Below are 19904 nucleotides of genomic sequence, written 5' to 3' on the forward strand. Positions count from 1 at the left end.
CGATGTGGCGCCAATGTCCGTATGGCCTGATCGTTGACTCCGCACCCACCGCAGCTTGCTTGGAGGGGTATTCTCACTACCAAGAACCCCTGCGCTGCCGCATCTTGCTTGTCAAGACGTCGTCCCTCACCGCACGCTACCCAGCCTGGCCGGACTCTCACGAGCATGCCGCCTACATGTCGCCTGGGAGCCTTTGTTTTGACACGTTTCCCGCCCCGGGGGCGCCCCCCCCGCGGAGCGCCGCCGAGCGCAGCGAGGACGAGAGAGACGGAAGGAGGACTGGGTGGTGTGGTTTGTTTGCGTCCCGCGGCGCCGCGCCGTCGGACTTTTTCGCTTGCTCCTCCGCCCGGCGGGCGGCGGCGGGGGTGGCTGGGGGGGTTGGGGGGGGGGGGGGGGGGGGGGGGCCACTGCCATGTCTCTGCACGATGAGATGCTGCAGCACGCCAGATGCAGCAGCTGCCCGAACCCGAATCCGACGGGCTGCATCCTAGGTACTACCCCTGCGACGCTGTGCTTCTCGTCCGTCAGGGGGAAGGGGAAGGGTAGGTATGCAAGCTGCCTGACAAATTGCTCCGATACTACGCGACTACCCATCATTGTCCTGCACTCCTGCATGCTGTAGCTTGCCAACCGACAGCGGAGATTTACCATCTTCAGTGGAACACTGACATCCCGCACGAGCAGTAGCAGCAGCAGCAGCAGCGGCACCGCCGCCGCCGCCGCCGCCAAACCTCTCCTGGGAGGGGTTCCTGTACGACGACGACGATGACGGCGACGACCCCGAAGACCCCCTCCCCCTCCCCCCCCCCCCTGCTGTGTCCCGAGAATATGGTCAAGATCGACGGGTTGACAGGGTCGCACAGGCTCCGAATGCCGACGCTCAGGCCAGCCTGACTGGGCTGTCTGGATGCATTACTACCCTACCAAGCTCTGGCCCTGGATTTCAGCTGTACCATCAGCTGACCTCGCCTCATGTCGTCTCTCTCCCAAGGTTGCACCGGAACGGCCGTTCGGACAAGTTCTGGGGCATTGCCAGGGTTGGGGGGAGGGTTCTCAATTCGAGCCAAGGACCTCTGCTGCTGCTTAATCAAACACACTTGCGCCCGTAGCACCGAGATAGCAGTCTCACTCTTTGAGATGAGTGTCTTTTTCCCTCGCTCTCTCTCTCACTCTTTCTCTTTTGCGCAGCAGTAGCACCGCGTTCCTGATTCAATTTGCTGTTCCTGTCTTTCATTGCCATGCAGTCGCCTTCGGCCCGTCTCTCTCTCTCTTTCTCTTTCATCGCCAATCAAGCGAGCCCCGTCTAGTCAAACCATATGGAAATAGTTACACGGCGTCTTCGTGGCCGCTGCCTCTCCCGACCAACCACGAGTCCACGACCGTTTCGAAACAAACCAGACGGAGAATTCTCTCCCGTGCATTGCACTTCCTGTCATGTCACGTCGTCCTGCTGCTAGTCACTCGTTCGGGGGGGTAGGGGCCTGCGTTGAACCACCGAATCCGGCTCTTTTTTTTCTTTCTGCCTATCAAGCATCGGCTATTCACCCTGCTTTCTCTCTCTCTCCCCTTCGCTCGCCCCCCTCCCCTGGTCCCCCCTGCCTCTGATCGTAAATCCCTGTCCATTCCATCATTTCAGTCGGTCGTTGCCTTTTGACCCGTTAAGGGGGCCCTTAGATTCCAGAGGACTAGGCATTCTGTACGGCGCCCCTGCTTTCCCACCAATCCCATTTCGTGATCTCGTCGTCCGTCCCGATTCGCGCGGGACGTACTCCCGATGACGGAAGCTTGCCTGCAAAACGGGAGATGTCGACGACGGGATACACTAGACAAAGACTCTTGTTACGCGCATCCCTATCCTAATCTGGCCAGAACATCCACACTTTCCAAACCCTGACGGCCTGAACCGCGCCGTTTGCTTCCTTCCCCATCCCTAACTTTCCCCCCCGCGGCCGCTCCGGCTCTCAACTCGCGTCCCGGATCGTCCAGTCACGATCAGGCGGAAAGAACAAAAAAGGTCCTGCCTAGCCCTGCACCATGAACGGAGCCTAGCTCCTCTGAGGTCCGACGTTATCCTTGGCGGGGGAGGAAAGGAAAAAGAGCGCTTGTGGCCTTGCAAAGAGAGCGACGCCAAGCATACCTATCTCGCTCTGGCCGTGCCTTGATCTTGAACTTTGAACAACCCCCCCCTCCCCTTTTTGGACATGTCTCTTCATTCTCTTGGACACATGCCGCCTCGGGGTGGGGAAGTCTTGTAGCCCGAACGGTGATCAGCAAGGTCACCTACCGAGACGAGATAGGGAACGAGAGCTCACTTCAGCTGGGCTTTCGTCAATGATTACAGCCAGAATACAACGCTGCTAGAGATTACACGCAAGATAGTGATCCTACTAGATCTGTGGGGAGTGGGGGGCCGGGGGGCCGGGGGCCGGGGAGGAAGCAAATCAGATATCACCAACAGTATCCGTAGCAAGCAGCAGTACTGCATGCTGTACAGTATGTCTTCTTCCAAGTTTTTTTTTTTTGTTCTTCCATGGGCAAAACTGGGCTGCTTTCGGTCTAGATTGGGGATGCAAGACGCAGCTGAAGGTATAATTTGAGTCGTCTTGATTCCCCAACAACCTGTCAAGTCCGTCATGCAGGGGAGATGTGATAGAAACATTGCGGTCGCACGTATTCGTACATGGCTCTCGGAACTTAGCCTATCTTTTCGTAACGAACCGTAGACTGCCATGGACGTAGGTAGTAGTGACAAGAACCTCCCCAGCTGTGAAAAGATGGTTTTGATTTCTCTTCATATTCTTCTCTCTTCACAATGGTGGTGACAATTCATCATATCAAAATAAAACGTGCGTGTAAAAAATAAAAAAGTGATCTTCAATCCTCGCAACAAGTACGTTGTGGTTATCCAGTACAGAGTAATAGGCCGCCGCCTCCCAAATTCCGTTGCCCCCGAAATTTTCGCCGTTTGAACCCTGCGAACATCACCGCGGGTAGTTACAAAGACAGTTGGCCTCCATTCCCCACCTCCTCCCAGTTTCGCGCCAAGACCAACACTCCCTCCCTCCCTTTGGTATCCGCCTTTTCCTTTTCCCCCACTCCCGCCGTTTTTAGGCTCATACTAGTTCGTTTTTGATGACTTTCAATCGTTAAGAATATATGTAAATCTTTTGAGTTTTTTGTGTGAGTAGGTGAAGTGTGTGTGTGTGTTTGTGTGTGAGTGTGTGTGTGGGTGATATTTCTCCGCGGCAATCGTAAAAAATGCATGTAACGTCGTTGCGTAGGGGAGGATGTTGATGAATCTCCGATAGGTTGGTTTTTCTGATAAGCAAAAGCATCCTCTCCCAGAAATCCAAAAGGAAAATAAAATCCATACAGCAGGATGACAAGTAACAGGTGGACAAAATACCCAAACGGTTTGCCAGAATGTACGCCCAAAAAAGGTTTTTCGTGCAACAGAATTATTACAGGTTGGAAAAAAAAAAAAAGAATGATTTGTGTTTGTTGCAGCATGTTGCAAGGATGCGCAACATGCAGCGTGGCGTGCGCGGGCGTTGGGACTGTGTGTCTTGGACAAGACAGAGACAGACGAGGCAGCCTATCGCCATGGGAATTTTCCCGAATGGGCGGCGGGTTCCGCCCCTCTTTCTCGGCCGGAACGGCTTCCCCCCTCCCCTCCCCCAAGAAACGTCGACATACCGACCCCCGGTTCGGTGATGCCCTGTGTGTCTCACTCTAGCAGCAAGCAGCAGAACAAGCCAAGTGCGAAACGTCTTGCTCAGTTCTTGTTGCTGCCACTACTGCTGGGGCTTGAGCTGGTGCCCGTCTTGACCCGCTTGCGGCTCTTGCTCTGCAGGCACATCTCGTCGTAGAGCTTGGCCGCCTTCTCGTTGTACGGCGTCCTGCTGCTCTTGCCCTGCTTGTGGAGGAGGAGATGGGAGACAAAGTTGTCGCGGCGCTCCTTGAACACGTGGTTGCAATTTGTTGCGGGGCACGTGTAGAGCTCAACCTCCTTCTCGTGGGTACTAGAGAACGTATTGTTAGATAAAGTTGTGTATAGTAAGTTGGGGAAGTGACGGGTAAACCTACGCCTTGAAGTGTCGCTTGAGATGTTCCTTTCTCTTGAACGTCTTGGTGCAGTCGGGATATGTGCACCGCTCCCGTCTGGGCGCTACATGGCGGACCTTCATTGAGCCGCACTCGAGGACGGAGCCGTCCTGGTTGACCTGGATCGACCTCAGTTGCCGCAGGGCCTCCATGTCATTCTGGTTCTTCTGGAGGGCGAGGGTCTTGCGCTGGACCTCGGCGAAGAGCTTGCGCCTGGGGTCTTGACGGTGGTAGGCGGCTGCCGAAGAGGGGGAGCGGAGGGGGGCAGGGGAGTTTGTGGTCTCGCGCTTGACGGCGCCGTGCATGGCCTGAAGGGGCGAGGTTGAGGGCGTGGCCTCGTTGCCGAACATCATGATGGGGCTCTCGCTGCTACAGGACCAGATATGGGCGTTGCTGGGCGTGGAGCTCGGGAGGCCACGGTGAGGAGTCGGCATCACAAAGGGCGACGAGCTCAGCTCGGGGTGGAGCGAGTACTGCTCTGTGTGGTGGTGTTGGTGGTGCTGATGCTGATGCTGGTGCTGATGAGGCGAGGACATGCCAGGCATACAGTGGGAGTTGAGGGTGACGTGAAGCATTGTGTTGTAGTCGAGATGCTCCATGCCGTACCCGGCACTCTGCCTCCTTGAGGGAGTAACATGTGTTGAGGCATACTGCATGGGCATCTGGATCTTCACCTCCTCGGGCTTGGGAAAGTAGCCCTTGGGATCTTGTGATGGGGCATGGTCGAAGGAGAAGGAGCTATGAGAGGAGAAGGAAGGGTCAAAGTCAATGCTGGACTGGCTGTGATCGTGAGGTGTTGAGCGGTCAGAGCGAGGAGTGAAGGGACCGTTGGGGTCGTAGACGGAGGAGGCGGCAGAGAAGCTTGGTGTTGTAGTCCCGCAGCTCATGGAACCGTCAAAGCTAAAGCTGGTCTCGGGGGCAAAGGAGTCCATGATTCCTTCCATGGAGTGGTCCTGCTCCTGTTGCCAGAGGTGCGAGTGCGACATCATTGTGTGAGTGTGTTGTTGATTGTTGTTGCTTACTCGCTGTTGTTCGAGAGAGGGTGTGAGTTCGATTCTCAAGAGGGAGCGAGTTGTCCGGTTAAAAGTAAGATGAAGAATGATGGGATAATGGAAACGTTCCACAGGTGAGCAGTCGAGGCAGTATTATATCGTGGGACGGAGGGGGACGGAGATGAAGATGACGCCCCTAAAGAGTGATGGACAGGTATATCCTCACCTCTGGGGAAATAGTGTCATCAATACACCAGCCGGGAGAGACAGAGAGCCCCAGATAGGAATGTATCGAGGTCTGAGTACGTGATAGTGGAGGTGGAGTGGAGCGTGGGAGGGAGAGTTGGAAAAGCCAGCCGGGGGGTGTAGATGTGGGAAGAATGGGCGTGGAGGAGGAGGAGGTGGTGGAGGTGGTGGTGGTGGGCAACAAGGCTCTAATCTCCTTCGCGGGATCCACCGATCTATGGACGAGTAGAGATGGTGAGGGTCTAGAGCAGAAGAGCGTTTCTTGCGGCGGGAGGAGGGTTCAGTCTAGTTCAGTCCAGTATGTTTCGTCGTCCCTGAGAAACAATGAGACGATCGCCCGGTTCATGAACGCAGACCCACGTACATATAGGTGTCAGATCAATGGATAAGCTGAACCAGGTACGGTGCTCTGGGCGGCTTTAGCTGTTGATCCAAAAACGCTCGAGCCAGTTGCTCTTCTCGCCTACGATTCTGACCCCAGCACGGCAGGCGAAAGAGAGTGAGAGAGGACAAGACAGACGCAAGGCAGGCTCAGGGCTATGCCTGTCTGCATGGGGCTCTGAGTTGAGAAAGCAAAGAGTCCAAATCTGGAGCAACTGGCAGGGTACACAGCCGAGTCCAAGTTTGGGTCTGCTGGGATGCATCATGATCCTTGTACCCATTCGTCAAGCCCAGACAACCAAGGCCTACTCTATCTTGGGTTGCAGCTTTGGTGGATTTACCCTTGTCGGGGGGGGATTCGTAGTGATCGAGTCAACTTTGACCGGGGTCGACCACGGCCGAGGGACTGCCAGGCAGCTGGAGACTCGGAGAGCCGGGGGTAGCATCGACGAAGAAGAAAGAGTACCTGCATGAACCGCTTTGGCTTGTCAAGGATCGCGGGTTGGTGAAGGGTGAGGATGATGGACGACAAGGGGGCAGGATGGTTGCGGCATCCACACTCTCGAGTCTTGGAGACATGGCTCTATTGCTCTGTGCCTCCATCTCCAGATTTGGATGGCCAAGCATAGCGAGACCGACGGTAGACTTCCACTGGTGAGCTCGAAAAGAAGCAGGGAGGCCGGAAGGCTCCATTGTCAGACGTGGGAACAAGAACGCGTCTTCAAGTTTTCTGCTAGCTAACTAGCCATCAAAGGTACATGGCACCGCGGCAAAACATCCCGTGGTGAGCGGGGCAGACAGCTGCGGTGGGAGTGGTGGTGGTGGTGGTGGGGTTCGAGAGAGGAGAGAGAGAGAGAGACAGAAGAGAGAGAGCGTGTGGTATGTGTGACATAGGAGGGGGAGACTGGACGGACGGGAGGCCGAGAGAGAGAGAGAGAGTGGAGACGCCCAGACGTGGTGGGCTGCCGTGTATGTCTCTCAGCATCTGGGTACATGTTTGAATGGGTGTAACCTTGGGGAATGGAGACACGCCTGTCAAGGAATGGAAAGACTGATAACTTGATACGTACGGTGCTCAGTGGCCGAGAATTTGGCCAGCTGTGGTGTGAGACATCAGGTACAGGCCGTCCACCTCTCCCACCCCCCTCTTTCTCGACTACGGAAGATGAATGGTGGTGCATTTGAGACACAGTGCAGAAAATGTGAAAAGTGACCAAGGCCTGAAGACCAGGCCGCAGGACGCGAAGGAAGAGAAGATGTGAGAAAAGCAAAAACCTAGCAGTCCGGCGCTGCCAACCCCGGTCGATTCGGCACGCCATCGCGGACGGAGCTCGCACAGTGAACTGCAAGAAGATTGACCTGACGTAAGGTATGCATGCACATTTCACTTGGTACGGCATGGCTAGTCGTCTCAACCTCTTCCTCTTGCTGTTTTGAGAGAGAGAGAGAGAGGAAAAGAGGCGCTGAAACAGGGACGATGCAGATGAGAGATGTGCAAAAAGCAAATATTGAGAGAATCTGAAGGAGACGGACTCCAAGCCAGAGGGGACTAGAACTGCGGGAAGACCAAAACGAGTAAGAATGACCGGAATGTGTGTGAGAGGCACCGAGGCTATCGGCAGAGATAGAGAGCAGAGAGGTTGAGAGGGAGAGGCAAAAATGATGGAGCGATGAAGTTATCGTCCGACTCGGGGCGCTTGAGTCAGGGCCCTACCGTAAGTTGAAGACGGGCTGACTATTAGGTGATGTGAGAGTTGATAGCGCTTCTCTCTCTGTTCTGTCTCTCTGTCTCTCTGTCTCTCTATCTCTCTCTCTCTCTTGCGCGCGCGCACGCCTGGCGGCTCCTCTCACTGTGTTTGGGTGTGTATGTGTGTGTGTGTGTGTGAGCTCGATAGAGTGAGAGAAAGAAAGAGGACGGGATGAATTGGCGAATTGGCGGTAGAAAGGCAGAAACACGTCCTCTCAACCAACCAGATCGGCCAATTGGCAAGACTCGCCGATGATGCCTGCCGTTGATCCCTCATCTCATTGGTTCCCAGCTTATGTGGCCTTTGATGAGGCGCTGTGTGGGTGCTTATGTCATCCATCCTTCGCTCACCCTCCCCCCATTCAAAAGCCTCGACACAATGGGAACATGACAACCCCCCCCAAAGACGATCAAGGCACGCAGCACGCCTGAAAGGAAAAGCGGGGACGGATTCAGACACCATTGACCATCCATGTTTAGACCCCAGAGATCATTGACAAGGGCAGGGCGCCTCATCAGTAACCACCCCGTCGCACCCCTCCGTCATCGTCACCATAGCCGCAGGTATTCTCTCTCTCTCTCTCTCTCTCTCTCTCTCTCTTTTTTTCCTCGGCCATGACCCTTGTCGCGCATCACTCTCATGCTGTCCACGCCCCAGGGCCCGACGAGATGCTCTACATCCCCTTCACCTCACCTCCCCAGAGCTTCCGTCAGTGTTGGGCAATGGTGGCTCGCCGTCAGTCTGCTCAGTCTGGGCTGGTCACCGGCGCTGCTGCACGTTCCTGCACGTCGTCCGATCCTTGGGACGACGAGCTTTGACCTACCTGTCGACTAACCTTAGCCTCCGATGCTGAGGATTCAACCTACGGCTCCAGCTCCGGGGACGCCAGAACTGATACGGACTGATATCCCGTAGAGCCAGAACTGAACAGATGGAAGGGACCCTTCAAAACATGAACATATTGACAGCAAAGGGCAAACAAGCGAGAATTGCTAGCGTCGGGGAGCCCTCAGCGTTAGCAAAAGTGGCGTCTAACGCGCGCTACTTGGCGCGTCCGTCCGAAGGGATCCCCGCTGAACAGCCTCTCTTCCCTCTCTCCCCGTCCGCAAGCCCGCCCAGTCCAAATCAGGCACCCGAAAATCCGTGCGTCTGCCGTCTTGTCCGTGTGTTTCTCTCGCTCTCTCTCGCTCTTGGTCGTCAAAATTTTTTTTTTTCTGGATGAGTGTCTCCATATCTGTGGCCCACTGCCCAATTCCAATAGCCGGCGAGGTATCCGTATGGGCAAATACGCACAACCCAGCACGCATATCTGTATCGCCAAGCCAAGAGAAACTGTCAATATTTACCCACTTTCCCTCATCCCCCTGTCGAGCTGCAGTCTGTTCGCCCATCTATGATCGACGTCAAGCTGCCGAACCCGAGACTGTCGCTCAGGTGAACAGGGTTGCCCATGTCCCGGTTCCCCCATGCCATTTTTACCCTCTTTCTCTGTCTCTTTCGGATTTCCCATCCCGCGCCGATCGTCGTCATGGCCCACGAGCAACCCCGATCTTTCTTTCTGCTGCCAAATACCTCGCTGATCACCCGGCCTGGCAGGAGGAGGGACACGAGCCATGCAGCAGACGTGGAGAAAGAAACATCCGCACTCGCTATCTCACACCAAGATAGGAACTATTGTTGAATAGACGCCCAGAATAGGGTCCCCTTCACTGCCCCTCTACTAGTATCACCGGAGCGCTGACGGGAAGCCGGGAGATGTGGATTTGTGTGCGTGTGTATGTGTGTGTGATCGTGGTGTATGCCTGGCGTCGGCTCTTGGCTCCCTACCCTCGCAAGGTTGCCCCCCCGTCCGCCCAGCCTCTCACACACATCCAATCCAATCAAGTCAAAGCTTATTATACGACAACTATTCCGGACGAACGTCTCTCTCGCTCTCTGGGGCCGTCGGGAAGGGTTTGGTTCAACGGTCGACGATCATCATCACGACAACCACCCCCGCCATCGTCCAATCTTGACCACCAACTCGAGAACAAAGCGCGACATTGACGTTACTTCATAACCGTTCAGCCCATGACAATCCCAGCGTGGCTAACTCGATTCGTTCATCGACATCTACCTTTAGACTTTCCTGCTGTTTCCCCCGCGGCTCTAAGTCGGCCACATGAGCCTCTGCTCCAGGTGCCTCCAGGTGCCGCCACATTCTTTTCCAAACTTCGTGCGATTTCAAAGAAAAAACCACCCCCCATCGCGCCTCCAACGTTAGTGGCCCATGTTTTGTGCCCCTTGAACGAGGCGGCGGCCAAGAAAGGCCAGTCTAGCAACCTTCGGCCGTTAGTCCACCACCGAGAGAGTCTAGAGATGGGCAAGGGAAGAGGAAAAAAAAGGTGACACAGCACTACCGGTTCAAACGGATTGACTTTCCACCAGGTTCTCTACGGCTTTTCGCCGCCAGTGATTCCGCTCCTCCGCTTTCTCATAGACCTTACCTTTCCACAACGCGTGTCAAACGAGACCTGTCTTTTTTGAGTCTTGTGTGAGGCTTCACCCACACACACACAAACACACACACACACATATCCACGCAGCAAAAAATATCTTTACTTTTCTTGTACTTGGCACACGCGAGAGGAATGCTCACGTTGACCCCTTGGCTCGTTATGTGTGAGAGACGCCCGTCCCCAATCAGGACGCGCGGGAAGTGTCTCCCATTGTTTCCCAAGGAAAAAGAAGTCTTTGCCTTGCCACGACTTCCCACGAGGAACGCAACAATTCTCGCGCGAGCGACGCAGTTTGGGTCTCACCATCGTGGCCCGCGTAACCCGCGTTCCTGGCCGGAGCTGGGCCGTCCTCTCGCCCCGTCCACCCTCTGTCTTTCCCTTCTTCCTAGCTCTGCATCTTTCTCTCTATCTCTCTCTCTGTCTCTCTCTCTAGCAATCTCACACTTCCTCTGGTCCCCTCTTTCCCACCTCCGCCGCCGCCGTCTGGTTGGGCTTGAACCATGTTAGCCTGGATTCAAAACCGATCTCTGTACTACCCCAAGGCACTTGCGATCCAGATGCTACACTAGAGTCCCATCATCAGTCCCCTTGGCCCCCCTCTCTCTCTCAATGGACTCCCACATCTCGCCCCCCTTGAACATTTGGGGACAAGGCCAGGCAGTGTCGGCGAACTACATATCCCGCCAACTTGGCACGAACAGATGACAATGTCCCGAGTCTTTTGTGACCTGTCACTTCCATCAGCAGCAGGCAAATTCCCGATATCGACGTCGGGGGACACGCTAGACCCGCTTAGACCGTAGCATCATCTACTGATGTCTCTCCTCGGGCCTCTCGAGTGGCCCCAATATTGGTGATCCTTGCAGAATCAGTTTGCCCCTGGCAGATGGGCTGATTCTACAGAGGCTCCCCTGAGTCCATCTCTCTCTCTCTGTGTGTGTGTGCATGTGTGTGTGTGTGTGTCTCTTGCCCCTGGCGTGCATCTGAGAGAAAGTTATGGGCAAATAGCTCGTCCACCATGCCCGGCGTTAGGAGATCAAGGGGGTTCTTCGTGCGATTTCCCTCTTCTGCAGCTTTTGGGAGGAGAGGAGGGGAAACTCTGGGGGATGAACCATTGCCTTGGACCGTTCCGATTGAGGGGTTTTCGGACGCTGTTCCGTAGTTTCTGCAAGCTATTGGCAACACTTCATGTGATGTCCCAAGAGAAACTCGTTCCACTTTGAGGGCTCACCAGCTCCCTAGTTTACACATGCTACTGCAGTCAGACCACCATGAAAAAGCCTCATTCGAAGTTTCGCCTCTTTTCTTGCCGAACCAAAATGCCCCCTCGACCCCCCCAGGAATTCCCAATCGATCCAGAAGCTTCCTAAGACATGCCCCTGACGAACTGGCCGAAAGTGAGGACTTACACGAGCTTCAGGAATGTTGTGGGCGGCGGCGAGATCCACTTCGTACCTTTGACGCGCGAGAGGGTTTGGCTCCCGTCGTTTCCGCGAACCTCTCCAGCCCACCGTCGCGATTTCGGTGAATGTCTACCGGATGCTGCCCGGCTTCCCCGAGGTATCTGATGGATACCGTTCCACCGGACCAGTATTCACCGGACCAGTATTATAGTTCAACTAGGGACGTCCGATGTCCTCGAGTACCTCCGGCATCAGGTTCCCGCATTGCACGGCAGTTGTCTTCCTCGTCCGACTCTCGTCCTCGGGTTCGGCCTAGTGAACATTGGCTCGTCCTCCATGGTGGCTGGTACAAAACTTTCGCTCCCCGATCAGTCAGGGTTGCTTGCTGGTCCTTCCGGGTGATGTATACGATGTTCTAGAATGGCGTCCAAGGTCAGCGTAAGATAGAAGATGATGTATCACGGAAAATTAAAATTCAGCCAATGAATCCAGTCGCAGTTTGCAGCGAGGCTTGATCGGCGAAGAGATGCCTGAAGTCTATTCCACTGCCTCCTCGTTCTGGGCCATGATCTCGTTGTCCATGTCTTCCAGCACTCCCTGCATCTCCTCCTCGGTGGCTTCCAAGCCATCGGAACTCATGAGCTTAGTGTCCTTCTCCTCGGCTAAAGCAAGGTCAGCTATGGTCACATACTGCGTGGGACGTGGTTGTACTTACTCCTGGCCTCAACAAGCAAGTTCTCTTGAACTTCGACGTTTGTCAGGACTGACCCATCCCCAATGACACATCGCTTGCCAAGAATGCATCTTGTGAGCTTGCAGTTCTTGCCCACCACGGCACCTTCCATCAGCAAACACTGTGACAACTTGGCCCCCTCCTTGAGCTGACAGCTGGCTCCGACGACGGACTCTTTGATCGCCACCTTTTCCTCCACCGTGACGTTCTCCCCGACCAGACTGTCGGCCTTTGTGATTGTCGTTCGACCCTTGACACCCTCCGGATACGCCACCTTCTTGACGTGTGCGAAAGGGGATGTTGCCTCACTGCCAGTTTCCTCCACTGAAGGGATTTTGGCAAGCTGTAATGATACGTTGAGGAGCAACTGCGCTGTGTCCACGCGGCGTATCATTGGTGCGTCGGCTTGGGAAGGATGCACGTAGGCGATAATTGGAGGCACCTTGAGCGCCGCTCCCTGAGGGTTTGTGCCATCAAAGTCTTTCCCATCGATGGCGTTGTCCTCGATGCCTCTGCTGAGTCGCAGCTCTTCAGGGTCATCATCCTGCGGTGACGTAGTGCTCTCCTGTAGTGAATCGTCGTCGTCATCGTCGTTGTCCTCCTCCTTGCGCAGAACCTCGTCCAGGTGGAGCTTTCCCGCAAGACCCTTCTGCCAACTGGCCTTGGCCCACCATCCAATGACGTCTTCGCCAATGTTCTCCAACCGGTCGTTCTTTTCAACAAAGTCCATGATCCATCTCGGGAGGATGTACAGGTGCGCGTCTCTGTGCGTCGTGAGCATTCTTATCCCAGGGTGGCTCCGCATAAGACCACGGCGGACAGGAAGCCCTTTCCTCTCCTCTGTGAGATCCTTCAGAGAGTCCGTGGGCATAGAGCACACGAGATTCGAGAGGTTAGGAAGCAATGATCCTTTGGGGGGAGCGACGGGGGAGGGAGTGGAAGGTGTTACGGCGATGAAGTCAGTCTCCTCTCCTTTGACTGGGGTCGCTGTCTTCGTCTCGTACCAAACGCCTAAGCCGCCGCTGAAGGGGCTCTGTTTACTTCCTGAAAACTTTGGCGCGCTTAGAAGGTCCGACATGCTGGCGCCCTTGACCATCCATGCCTGTAGCAGCTTCTCGCCGGCAATCTCGCAGATGAGATCGCAGGGGAGAACGACAAAGTCAGAGGTTACGAGCTCCCTGACCTCTGGCAGACGGAGGATCTCAGCCGTGCCTGTAGTCTGGTCCAGGTCCTTGGGGGCGAGGATGTCTGGTCTAGGCAGGGGAAGTGCCGTCAAATAAGGATTGGTGTTCAAGGCAGTGGTGATCGCTGCCTCTGCAGATGCCGGGCAGATGAGAGTGATGTCTACAATGGTCAGTCTCATGAAAATCATTGCTAATGGCTAGAATAGGGGCTCAAAATGAGCTTGGCGATGGATGCAGACCGGCCGCAGGCACTTACTTGTGATGCCCATACGATAGCAGAAGTCGACGGGATACCAAACCATGGGCCTGTTGGCGATGGGCAAGAGCGCCTTGGGGTTCTCATCGGGATTCGAAGTGAAAGTCGGGAATGAAGATCCCGGACCGCAAAGAACCAAGGCTTGGAGCCCTGGCGAGGGCATCGACACAGCGTGGGGCATCTCGATGTGATTTGGCGGGGTACCGCGTTTGCGACAAGCGACTGCAATAAGAGACGCTGGGGTGTGAAAGCCTGAAACTGGATTTGGTGAGATGTACGATGCAAGAAGGATTCTTCCTGCGCTTAGTTGTAGCGTGGATCTGCTTCTTTTCGCACTGCCCACACCAATGCCGGTTCAGTAACCTTTTTCTTAGATATTTTGCCTCGCGCTGAAAGAGTCATCGCCAAAAACCGACCCGCGACGCTACCGCAGGTAATTCGATTGACAGGGACCCACCTTTGACGTCGCGCATCAAGGTGGGATGATCCACGTGATTGCCGGCACATCCTCGGTCCGGCAATCACCTTGGCTGACAAGCCGTCAACTTGGAAGGCAGGTGAGAGTTTTTGGCCCGGCAACCAATGCTAACACGGCCATCCTCGGGATGCCGATACCTCCCTGGCCGGTACCGACTCCTTGCCATTCCCCCCATGTTGATGTCCCCCCAAGACCAGCCACCCGAGCTCGCGATAAGTGGGTGATCTGTAGCCCACCCCCCCATTTGCGATTTCCTGTCTCTTGACAACATTGAAAGACAGACAACGGCGCAATATCAACGATTGCGATACCATTGGCGATTCTGCGAACAAATTAGCCCTGTCACCTACGCGACCGCCTGACCCGTTCTACGAAGCTCAAGAAGCTCGGATACCTCGACGCAAACCCCACATCTCTTATACCTGGGCTACGTGCCTTAGTGCAATGGTTGCGTCCAACTAAATGTCGTGGCCCAACGATCAGAATTCTCGGAGGCGAGGGGTTTGGAGTCATTGGGTACCGCTTGCGGTCACCGTGACTGTTGCGACAGTTGGCCTCGCGGCTTGGGTATGGAGTCAGCGCAAAGATGAAGACGACACGCCCGAGAGCGAGCAATACCCCGATCTCGACTACGACAATGCAAACTATGGCGACAATCCTGCGTACGGGTCTTCAAGAGGGCCCAAGCCTCCATCGAGCAACGTGGGAACCGAAACGTATGGCACGGCTGACGTATCCCGGGATGTGCCTGGGGATGGATGGGGAGCGCGGATGTCTGGCGCATTGAGGCGCACGCCCAGCCCACAGCAGTTCCTTGACGCTGCCGGGAAGACTGTGACTGCCGGTGTCGCGGCAGCCGGTGCTGCAGCTGGTAGGGCCTTGGCCGCTATCAGGGAGGAAGACAAGAATGCCTACGCCGACCATGAGACATGGTCCGAGGAAGCGGATGCCAGAAAAGAACGGTCTTCCGGGCCCAGAGACCCCAGCAAACGACGTAGGACCGTTGCCATTGTCGTATCTGCCGACAACCATGGCGACGACTTTGACGAAGATGGATTCCATGAACACGCCGTAAGCCCTCCTCTCACTTTCCCACTGTCGCTTCTGGAGCGCCTCACTGACTCTCCTTTAGTCCATTCTGTCGCATATCCCGCGCTACACCAACTTCAACGACATCAAGCTCTTCGTTTTGATTTATGCGCCGGGTCTGAAAGAGTCGGCTGGCGAATCTACCAGTAATCTTCCGCCGCCGTCGTTGAGCTCGTCCTTCTCAAACATTGAGCACCATCAAGCCCAAACGCCTGGAGAGGAGTCGTCCAAAAGTCCTCTGATGAACCCTTCGCCTGCAAACCCCGCCTTCAACGCCGTTTACTCCCAGGCGTTGGCCTTGGTTGAGAAGGAGACCATGGTGATGCCTTTCACCACTGCCAACGGCCACACGCATATCCTTCGCCATCTGCAGCCCGAGATCATCTATCTTCAGGAGTCTCTAGCGGGCGAAAATGGGGCCCTGGTCTCTAACCTACAGACCTGGCTGCGCCACGACATCATTCTCGTCGTGGGTGCCGAGGGTGGCGACGGTGGTCTCGCTGATAGCGAATCCGAGGCAGAGAGGCCTGGTAAGGAAGAAAAGTGGTGGCAGCGATCGGACCGCGTTGGGCGTGGCCGAGGCGTTGTCGTCGTTGACGGCATGCGGGTCCATGACGACTGGGCCCGCCGTGTCCAGGGCAAGGAGTAAATACACTCTCCACTGTATAAACGAAGACTTCCAATATGGAGATGGATCCCATGGGAGGGCAGGAAGGATATGAAATATGTGTGTGTTTTTATTGGATTGGTACATGTATATACCACGAGACATCATGTGACGTTTTCACGAGCAGATAGGTAATTGACGGTTGCGACGCGAGATGAGGTGTTTTAGTAGTGACTTATTTTGCTGAATTGTACCTCGGTATCAGCCTTGCAGTCATCAACATGGTATTTAAATGCTACCTACAGTGTTGGCAATTAATTGGCAATCCAAATTTCCCCAGTGGTGTTCCAATTTTCTTGGTTGTGAACAAGAACTAAAAGCGAATTGTATGATCACCACCTTCTTATCTAAGCAGAAGATATGAGGCAACCCAATTGTTATTAACCCCAGTTAAACTGCCGTCAGCCCAAAAGGCTAACCAAACAATCGAAGAAGCTCGCTCTAGTGAATGGACCTAAGCCCCAGGGTTCCTATCTTGGACAGGTAAAAACGGGTTTTTAATGCGTTTTCAAATTCCCATTCGGATGCACTCGTGGGGTGGTGAGATTGTACCGTCTACACACTGTACAGACACCGTGGTCCGTGTACATGTCTATCCGGGGTTTTGCCTGAGGCTCTGCTTCGCTCCACGCCCGCGTCTCCGTCTCGGAGACTTGCGGCGGCTCCTGGCAGCCATCCTCCGACTCACGCGGAAGCCTGACTACATCTCAACCCCACACGCTTGGAATCCATCCATCGGGGCTGTTGTGCATCTTTTCCACCGTCTTTTTTTTTCTGAATTTTAACGTCTTCCTTTCTTGATCCTTGGCTGACGATAAATCCGATACAACTGCGACCACGTCCTCGACCACAACTACCCTGCTCCACGCCGACGTCACTCGATTTGTCAACGCGCATCATCCACCCGCTCGACCACCCCCGTAACCCCATCGCGATCGACGAGCCGAATATCTCCTTCAATGATTGCCCTGTGACACAGCTTCGGGCATCATTCGACAGTGGGAGAATAGCCACGCGACGCTCTTTCTGGCCTGCTGCGCTCCGTTAGCCGCCCCATTCGGCAAATATGGCGCCAGTTGTGACGGCGGTTCAGCCGCCTTCTGTCGCGTCCAAGATCAAGCGTCCTGTGCCCCCTGGCATCCAAACCAATGGAGCGAGCTCTATCCGATCATCGCCATCGCCTTCAATGTCGACAAAGAAACCTCCCAACTCCGCAGCAACGAATGGCGCGAACCTACAATCAGCGCGGCCAATCAATCGCACGCGCCGTGAACAGTCGGCCCAAGGCAGTCGCATTTCTAGGAATAGCGTTGGACTCCGGTCGGCATCGCTTGTCGGCGATATGGCAGCCGCCCAGCCTTCGCAGCCATTGCCATACAGTCAGTCACTTTTAGACTTGCCGTAAGCACCAAAGAGACACCAATGCTGACAGGTGACAGTTGTGACGGATGAATACATTTTAAAGAAGTTCGCAGGCAACGCGCCATCCCTAGTCGTACATATGCACGCAACTCATTTCCGGTTCGATCAGCAGGATGGCATTTTCCCATACAAGTCTCCGATGCGGTTGTTTCTGGAGCACTTGCGCGAGCGCACCGTGCCTCATGATCTAATCGAATACTTCTCAGATGCGGGTGTGCCTTTCTACGAGGGATGCCTGATTGTCCAGGTCCACGACCACAAGTCGGTAGCTCAGTCGAAGGAAGTCCAGCGACCGACGTCGGCATCGAGCAAGGTTGTGCCCTCCTCAATTCACAATCACAACCCATATATTGTCCCTTCACCATACGTTCCGTATCCTAAAGAGTCACTCGGTGCGCAACCCGATGCTGCATCCGCCGCTCAGGAGGACACCAAACCAAAAACTGCAGAAGAGAAGGATAAGCAGAGCATGCCGGCACCTAGTCTGCCTGGCGAGGGTCAGAAAAGCAAGACGCCTGCAAAGCCCAAGACTTTCACCGTAGTTCTCCACCCTACGCCTGAAAGTCTTCAGGCAGACCTGCTGATAAAGGCTACAACCCCTCGGGGCGCGGCAGACGCGCGAGGAAATGTTGATGGCACTGGAATTGTGCCTCCATCAACGCCGATAACCATGGTGCCGCCTACTCCTACCGCAGGCAGCATGCCTCCTCCCGCCAAGAAGCCAAAGCGCGAGCGGATGGAGCTTGATGGAAGCAACATCTATCAAGCAGAGTCACAGATTTTACTTGCGACCAACGCCCCTCTTTTCTTGGAGCCAACTCGAGATACGGAGGAGACCATTTCTCTGCTTGATGCGTTGGCACATCCCCAACATTCGGACTCGCCCCCTCAGCCCAAAACCCGCAAGAGAACTGTCGCAGAGATGGCTGCCGACGAGGCTGCAGCGGCAGACCAAGAGAGATATATGCTTATCCTGGACGAGCGCCTCTCGTCAGCTGCGAATGGCTCGCAAGGTGGGGCCAATGCAGCAGACAAAGAAGGTCCGGCTGTTGTGTCTACTTTCGAGCCCAGGTTCGAGCGATTCAAGGTCATCGCCGACATCAAACGGGAGCACGAGGAGAGAAAGGAGCAAGAGAAGGTCGAGGCTGCTGCCAAAGAACGTCAGCTTGCACAAGAGAAGCAAAAACAGATGCAGGAGCAGCAAGCAGTCATTGCAGCGCAGCGCCAGGCTGAAGCTGAGAAGATGCGGCGCGAACACCAAATGGCCCAGGAACTCAAGGCTCGCCAAGACCAACAACAACAACAACAACTGCAGCAGCAACAGAGGGATGCGCAGAGACAACGGGCTATGGCTGCGAAGGCTGCTGCTAATCAAGCTGCTCAGAACAATCAAAACGCAGCGGCAAACTTGGCACAGCAGCAGCAGGTGAACGTATCTATGCCCAACGGCACATCTGGTCCAATACCAAGTGGTGTTCCGGCTCAGACCCAGGCACGCTTCTCTCAGGCATCTCAACCTCCTGTTTCTCCCGTCGTCAGACAGGGCACACCCCACAGCATGTCGTCTCCCATGCCCGGCGCTGTACCTATGCAGCAGAACAACTCTCAAATGGCCAACAGTCCTCCACGCCCGCCCTCGGCCGTTCAAGGTCATCCTCCCAACGTTGGTGGAGTCCCGATGGCGCACAGCATGTCTGCTCGCGCTAGCCAGCAGAGTCACCAGGCCGCCACACCTCGCATACAGCACGGTACCCCAAATATGCAGGGCACGCCTGTACCCCGGCCAGCGGTTGCCGCAACGCCTCGTATGAATCAAGCAAGCCCACCTCCCAACATGATGCAGTCAAACTCCCAGATGGGCCAGCACGTTATGATGGGTACTCCGGGTTCCATGCCGCAAGCTGCGCATAACCCTAACATGATTGCCGCCCAAGTTGCTCAACAACAACGAGCTATTCAGCAACAGCAGATGGCCGCTGCGATGCAGAATGGCATGGGCGGCATGATGAACGGCAACATGATGAACGGCAACATAAACCCCCAGCAGATGACGCCGCAGCAGCAGCAATTCATGCAGCAGCAGATGCAGCATAGGCTGATGATGCAGCAGCAGCAACAGCAGCAGCGCGGCAATATGGGTGGCAATATGGGCGGCAACATGAGTAACATGATGAATCAGCAGTTGGCGCAGAGATACGCCCAACAGCTGAGTCAGATGGGCGCCAATCAAATGAACGGCGGTCAAATGACGCCGCAGATGCAAGCACAGCTTCAGGCCCAGCTCCAGGCGCAGATGGGCAACCCAATGCAGCGCCAAATGGCCGGCGGCGGGCAAAACATGATGAATGGCCAAAACATGAACATGCAGGCCATGATGCAGATGCAGCAACAACAAGCTATGAACAACAATAACGCGTTGACGAATCAAGTCAAGCTCCAGGGCCAAGCGATATACAACAAGCAGATCGCCAATCTCGCTGCCAAATTCGGCGGCGCCGTTGAGAACATTCCGCAGGATCAGATGGAGGCCTTCAAGAGGAACTGTATGATGGAGGCAAAGAATCAGATTCAGAATGTTCTTGCCCAGCGTAGGGCACACCAGGTGATGATGCAGCAGCAGCAACAGCAGCAGCAGCAACAGCAACAGATGCAGGGCATGGGCGGTATGATGGGACCTCACGGGATGTAGGACAAGCCTTGGAC

General features: G+C 55.1%; 6 protein-coding genes across 6 annotated transcripts; 4 read left to right on the forward strand and 2 right to left on the reverse strand.

Annotated features, from left to right (window-relative positions):
* Positions 1–2: 2 nt before the first annotated feature.
* On the forward strand, positions 3–1109 carry CORC01_09878 (uncharacterized protein; the record flags this gene model as incomplete). Its single annotated transcript, XM_022621507.1, has 2 exons — positions 3–291; positions 685–1109. The coding sequence occupies 2 exons, from the start codon at positions 3–5 to the stop codon at positions 1107–1109; spliced, it is 714 nt and encodes a 237-aa protein (XP_022471933.1).
* A 2666-nt stretch (positions 1110–3775) lies between these two features.
* CORC01_09879 (uncharacterized protein) lies at positions 3776–5093 on the reverse strand (the record flags this gene model as incomplete). Its single annotated transcript, XM_022621508.1, has 2 exons — positions 3776–4022; positions 4087–5093. The coding sequence occupies 2 exons, from the start codon at positions 5091–5093 to the stop codon at positions 3776–3778; spliced, it is 1254 nt and encodes a 417-aa protein (XP_022471934.1).
* Positions 5094–5789: 696 nt separating this feature from the next.
* Positions 5790–6197, forward strand: CORC01_09880 (uncharacterized protein; the record flags this gene model as incomplete). The annotated part of the gene is made up of 1 exon (XM_022621509.1): positions 5790–6197. A coding segment is annotated over one exon (408 nt), but the record flags the coding sequence as incomplete, so codon positions are not given.
* A 5712-nt stretch (positions 6198–11909) lies between these two features.
* CORC01_09881 (uncharacterized protein) lies at positions 11910–13726 on the reverse strand (the record flags this gene model as incomplete). The annotated part of the gene is made up of 3 exons (XM_022621510.1): positions 11910–12034; positions 12088–13449; positions 13546–13726. The coding sequence occupies 3 exons, from the start codon at positions 13724–13726 to the stop codon at positions 11910–11912; spliced, it is 1668 nt and encodes a 555-aa protein (XP_022471936.1).
* Positions 13727–14485: 759 nt separating this feature from the next.
* On the forward strand, positions 14486–15761 carry CORC01_09882 (uncharacterized protein; the record flags this gene model as incomplete). The annotated part of the gene is made up of 2 exons (XM_022621511.1): positions 14486–15094; positions 15156–15761. 2 exons carry the CDS (start codon positions 14486–14488, stop codon positions 15759–15761), a joined length of 1215 nt encoding a protein of 404 aa, XP_022471937.1.
* Positions 15762–16845: 1084 nt separating this feature from the next.
* On the forward strand, positions 16846–19890 carry CORC01_09883 (uncharacterized protein; the record flags this gene model as incomplete). The annotated part of the gene is made up of 2 exons (XM_022621512.1): positions 16846–17158; positions 17219–19890. The coding sequence occupies 2 exons, from the start codon at positions 16846–16848 to the stop codon at positions 19888–19890; spliced, it is 2985 nt and encodes a 994-aa protein (XP_022471938.1).
* Between the last annotated feature and the right edge of the window lie 14 nt (positions 19891–19904).

Source organism: Colletotrichum orchidophilum, assembly GCF_001831195.1.
Source record: "Colletotrichum orchidophilum strain IMI 309357 chromosome Unknown Scaffold_93.1, whole genome shotgun sequence".
Taxonomy (NCBI): domain Eukaryota; kingdom Fungi; phylum Ascomycota; class Sordariomycetes; order Glomerellales; family Glomerellaceae; genus Colletotrichum; species Colletotrichum orchidophilum.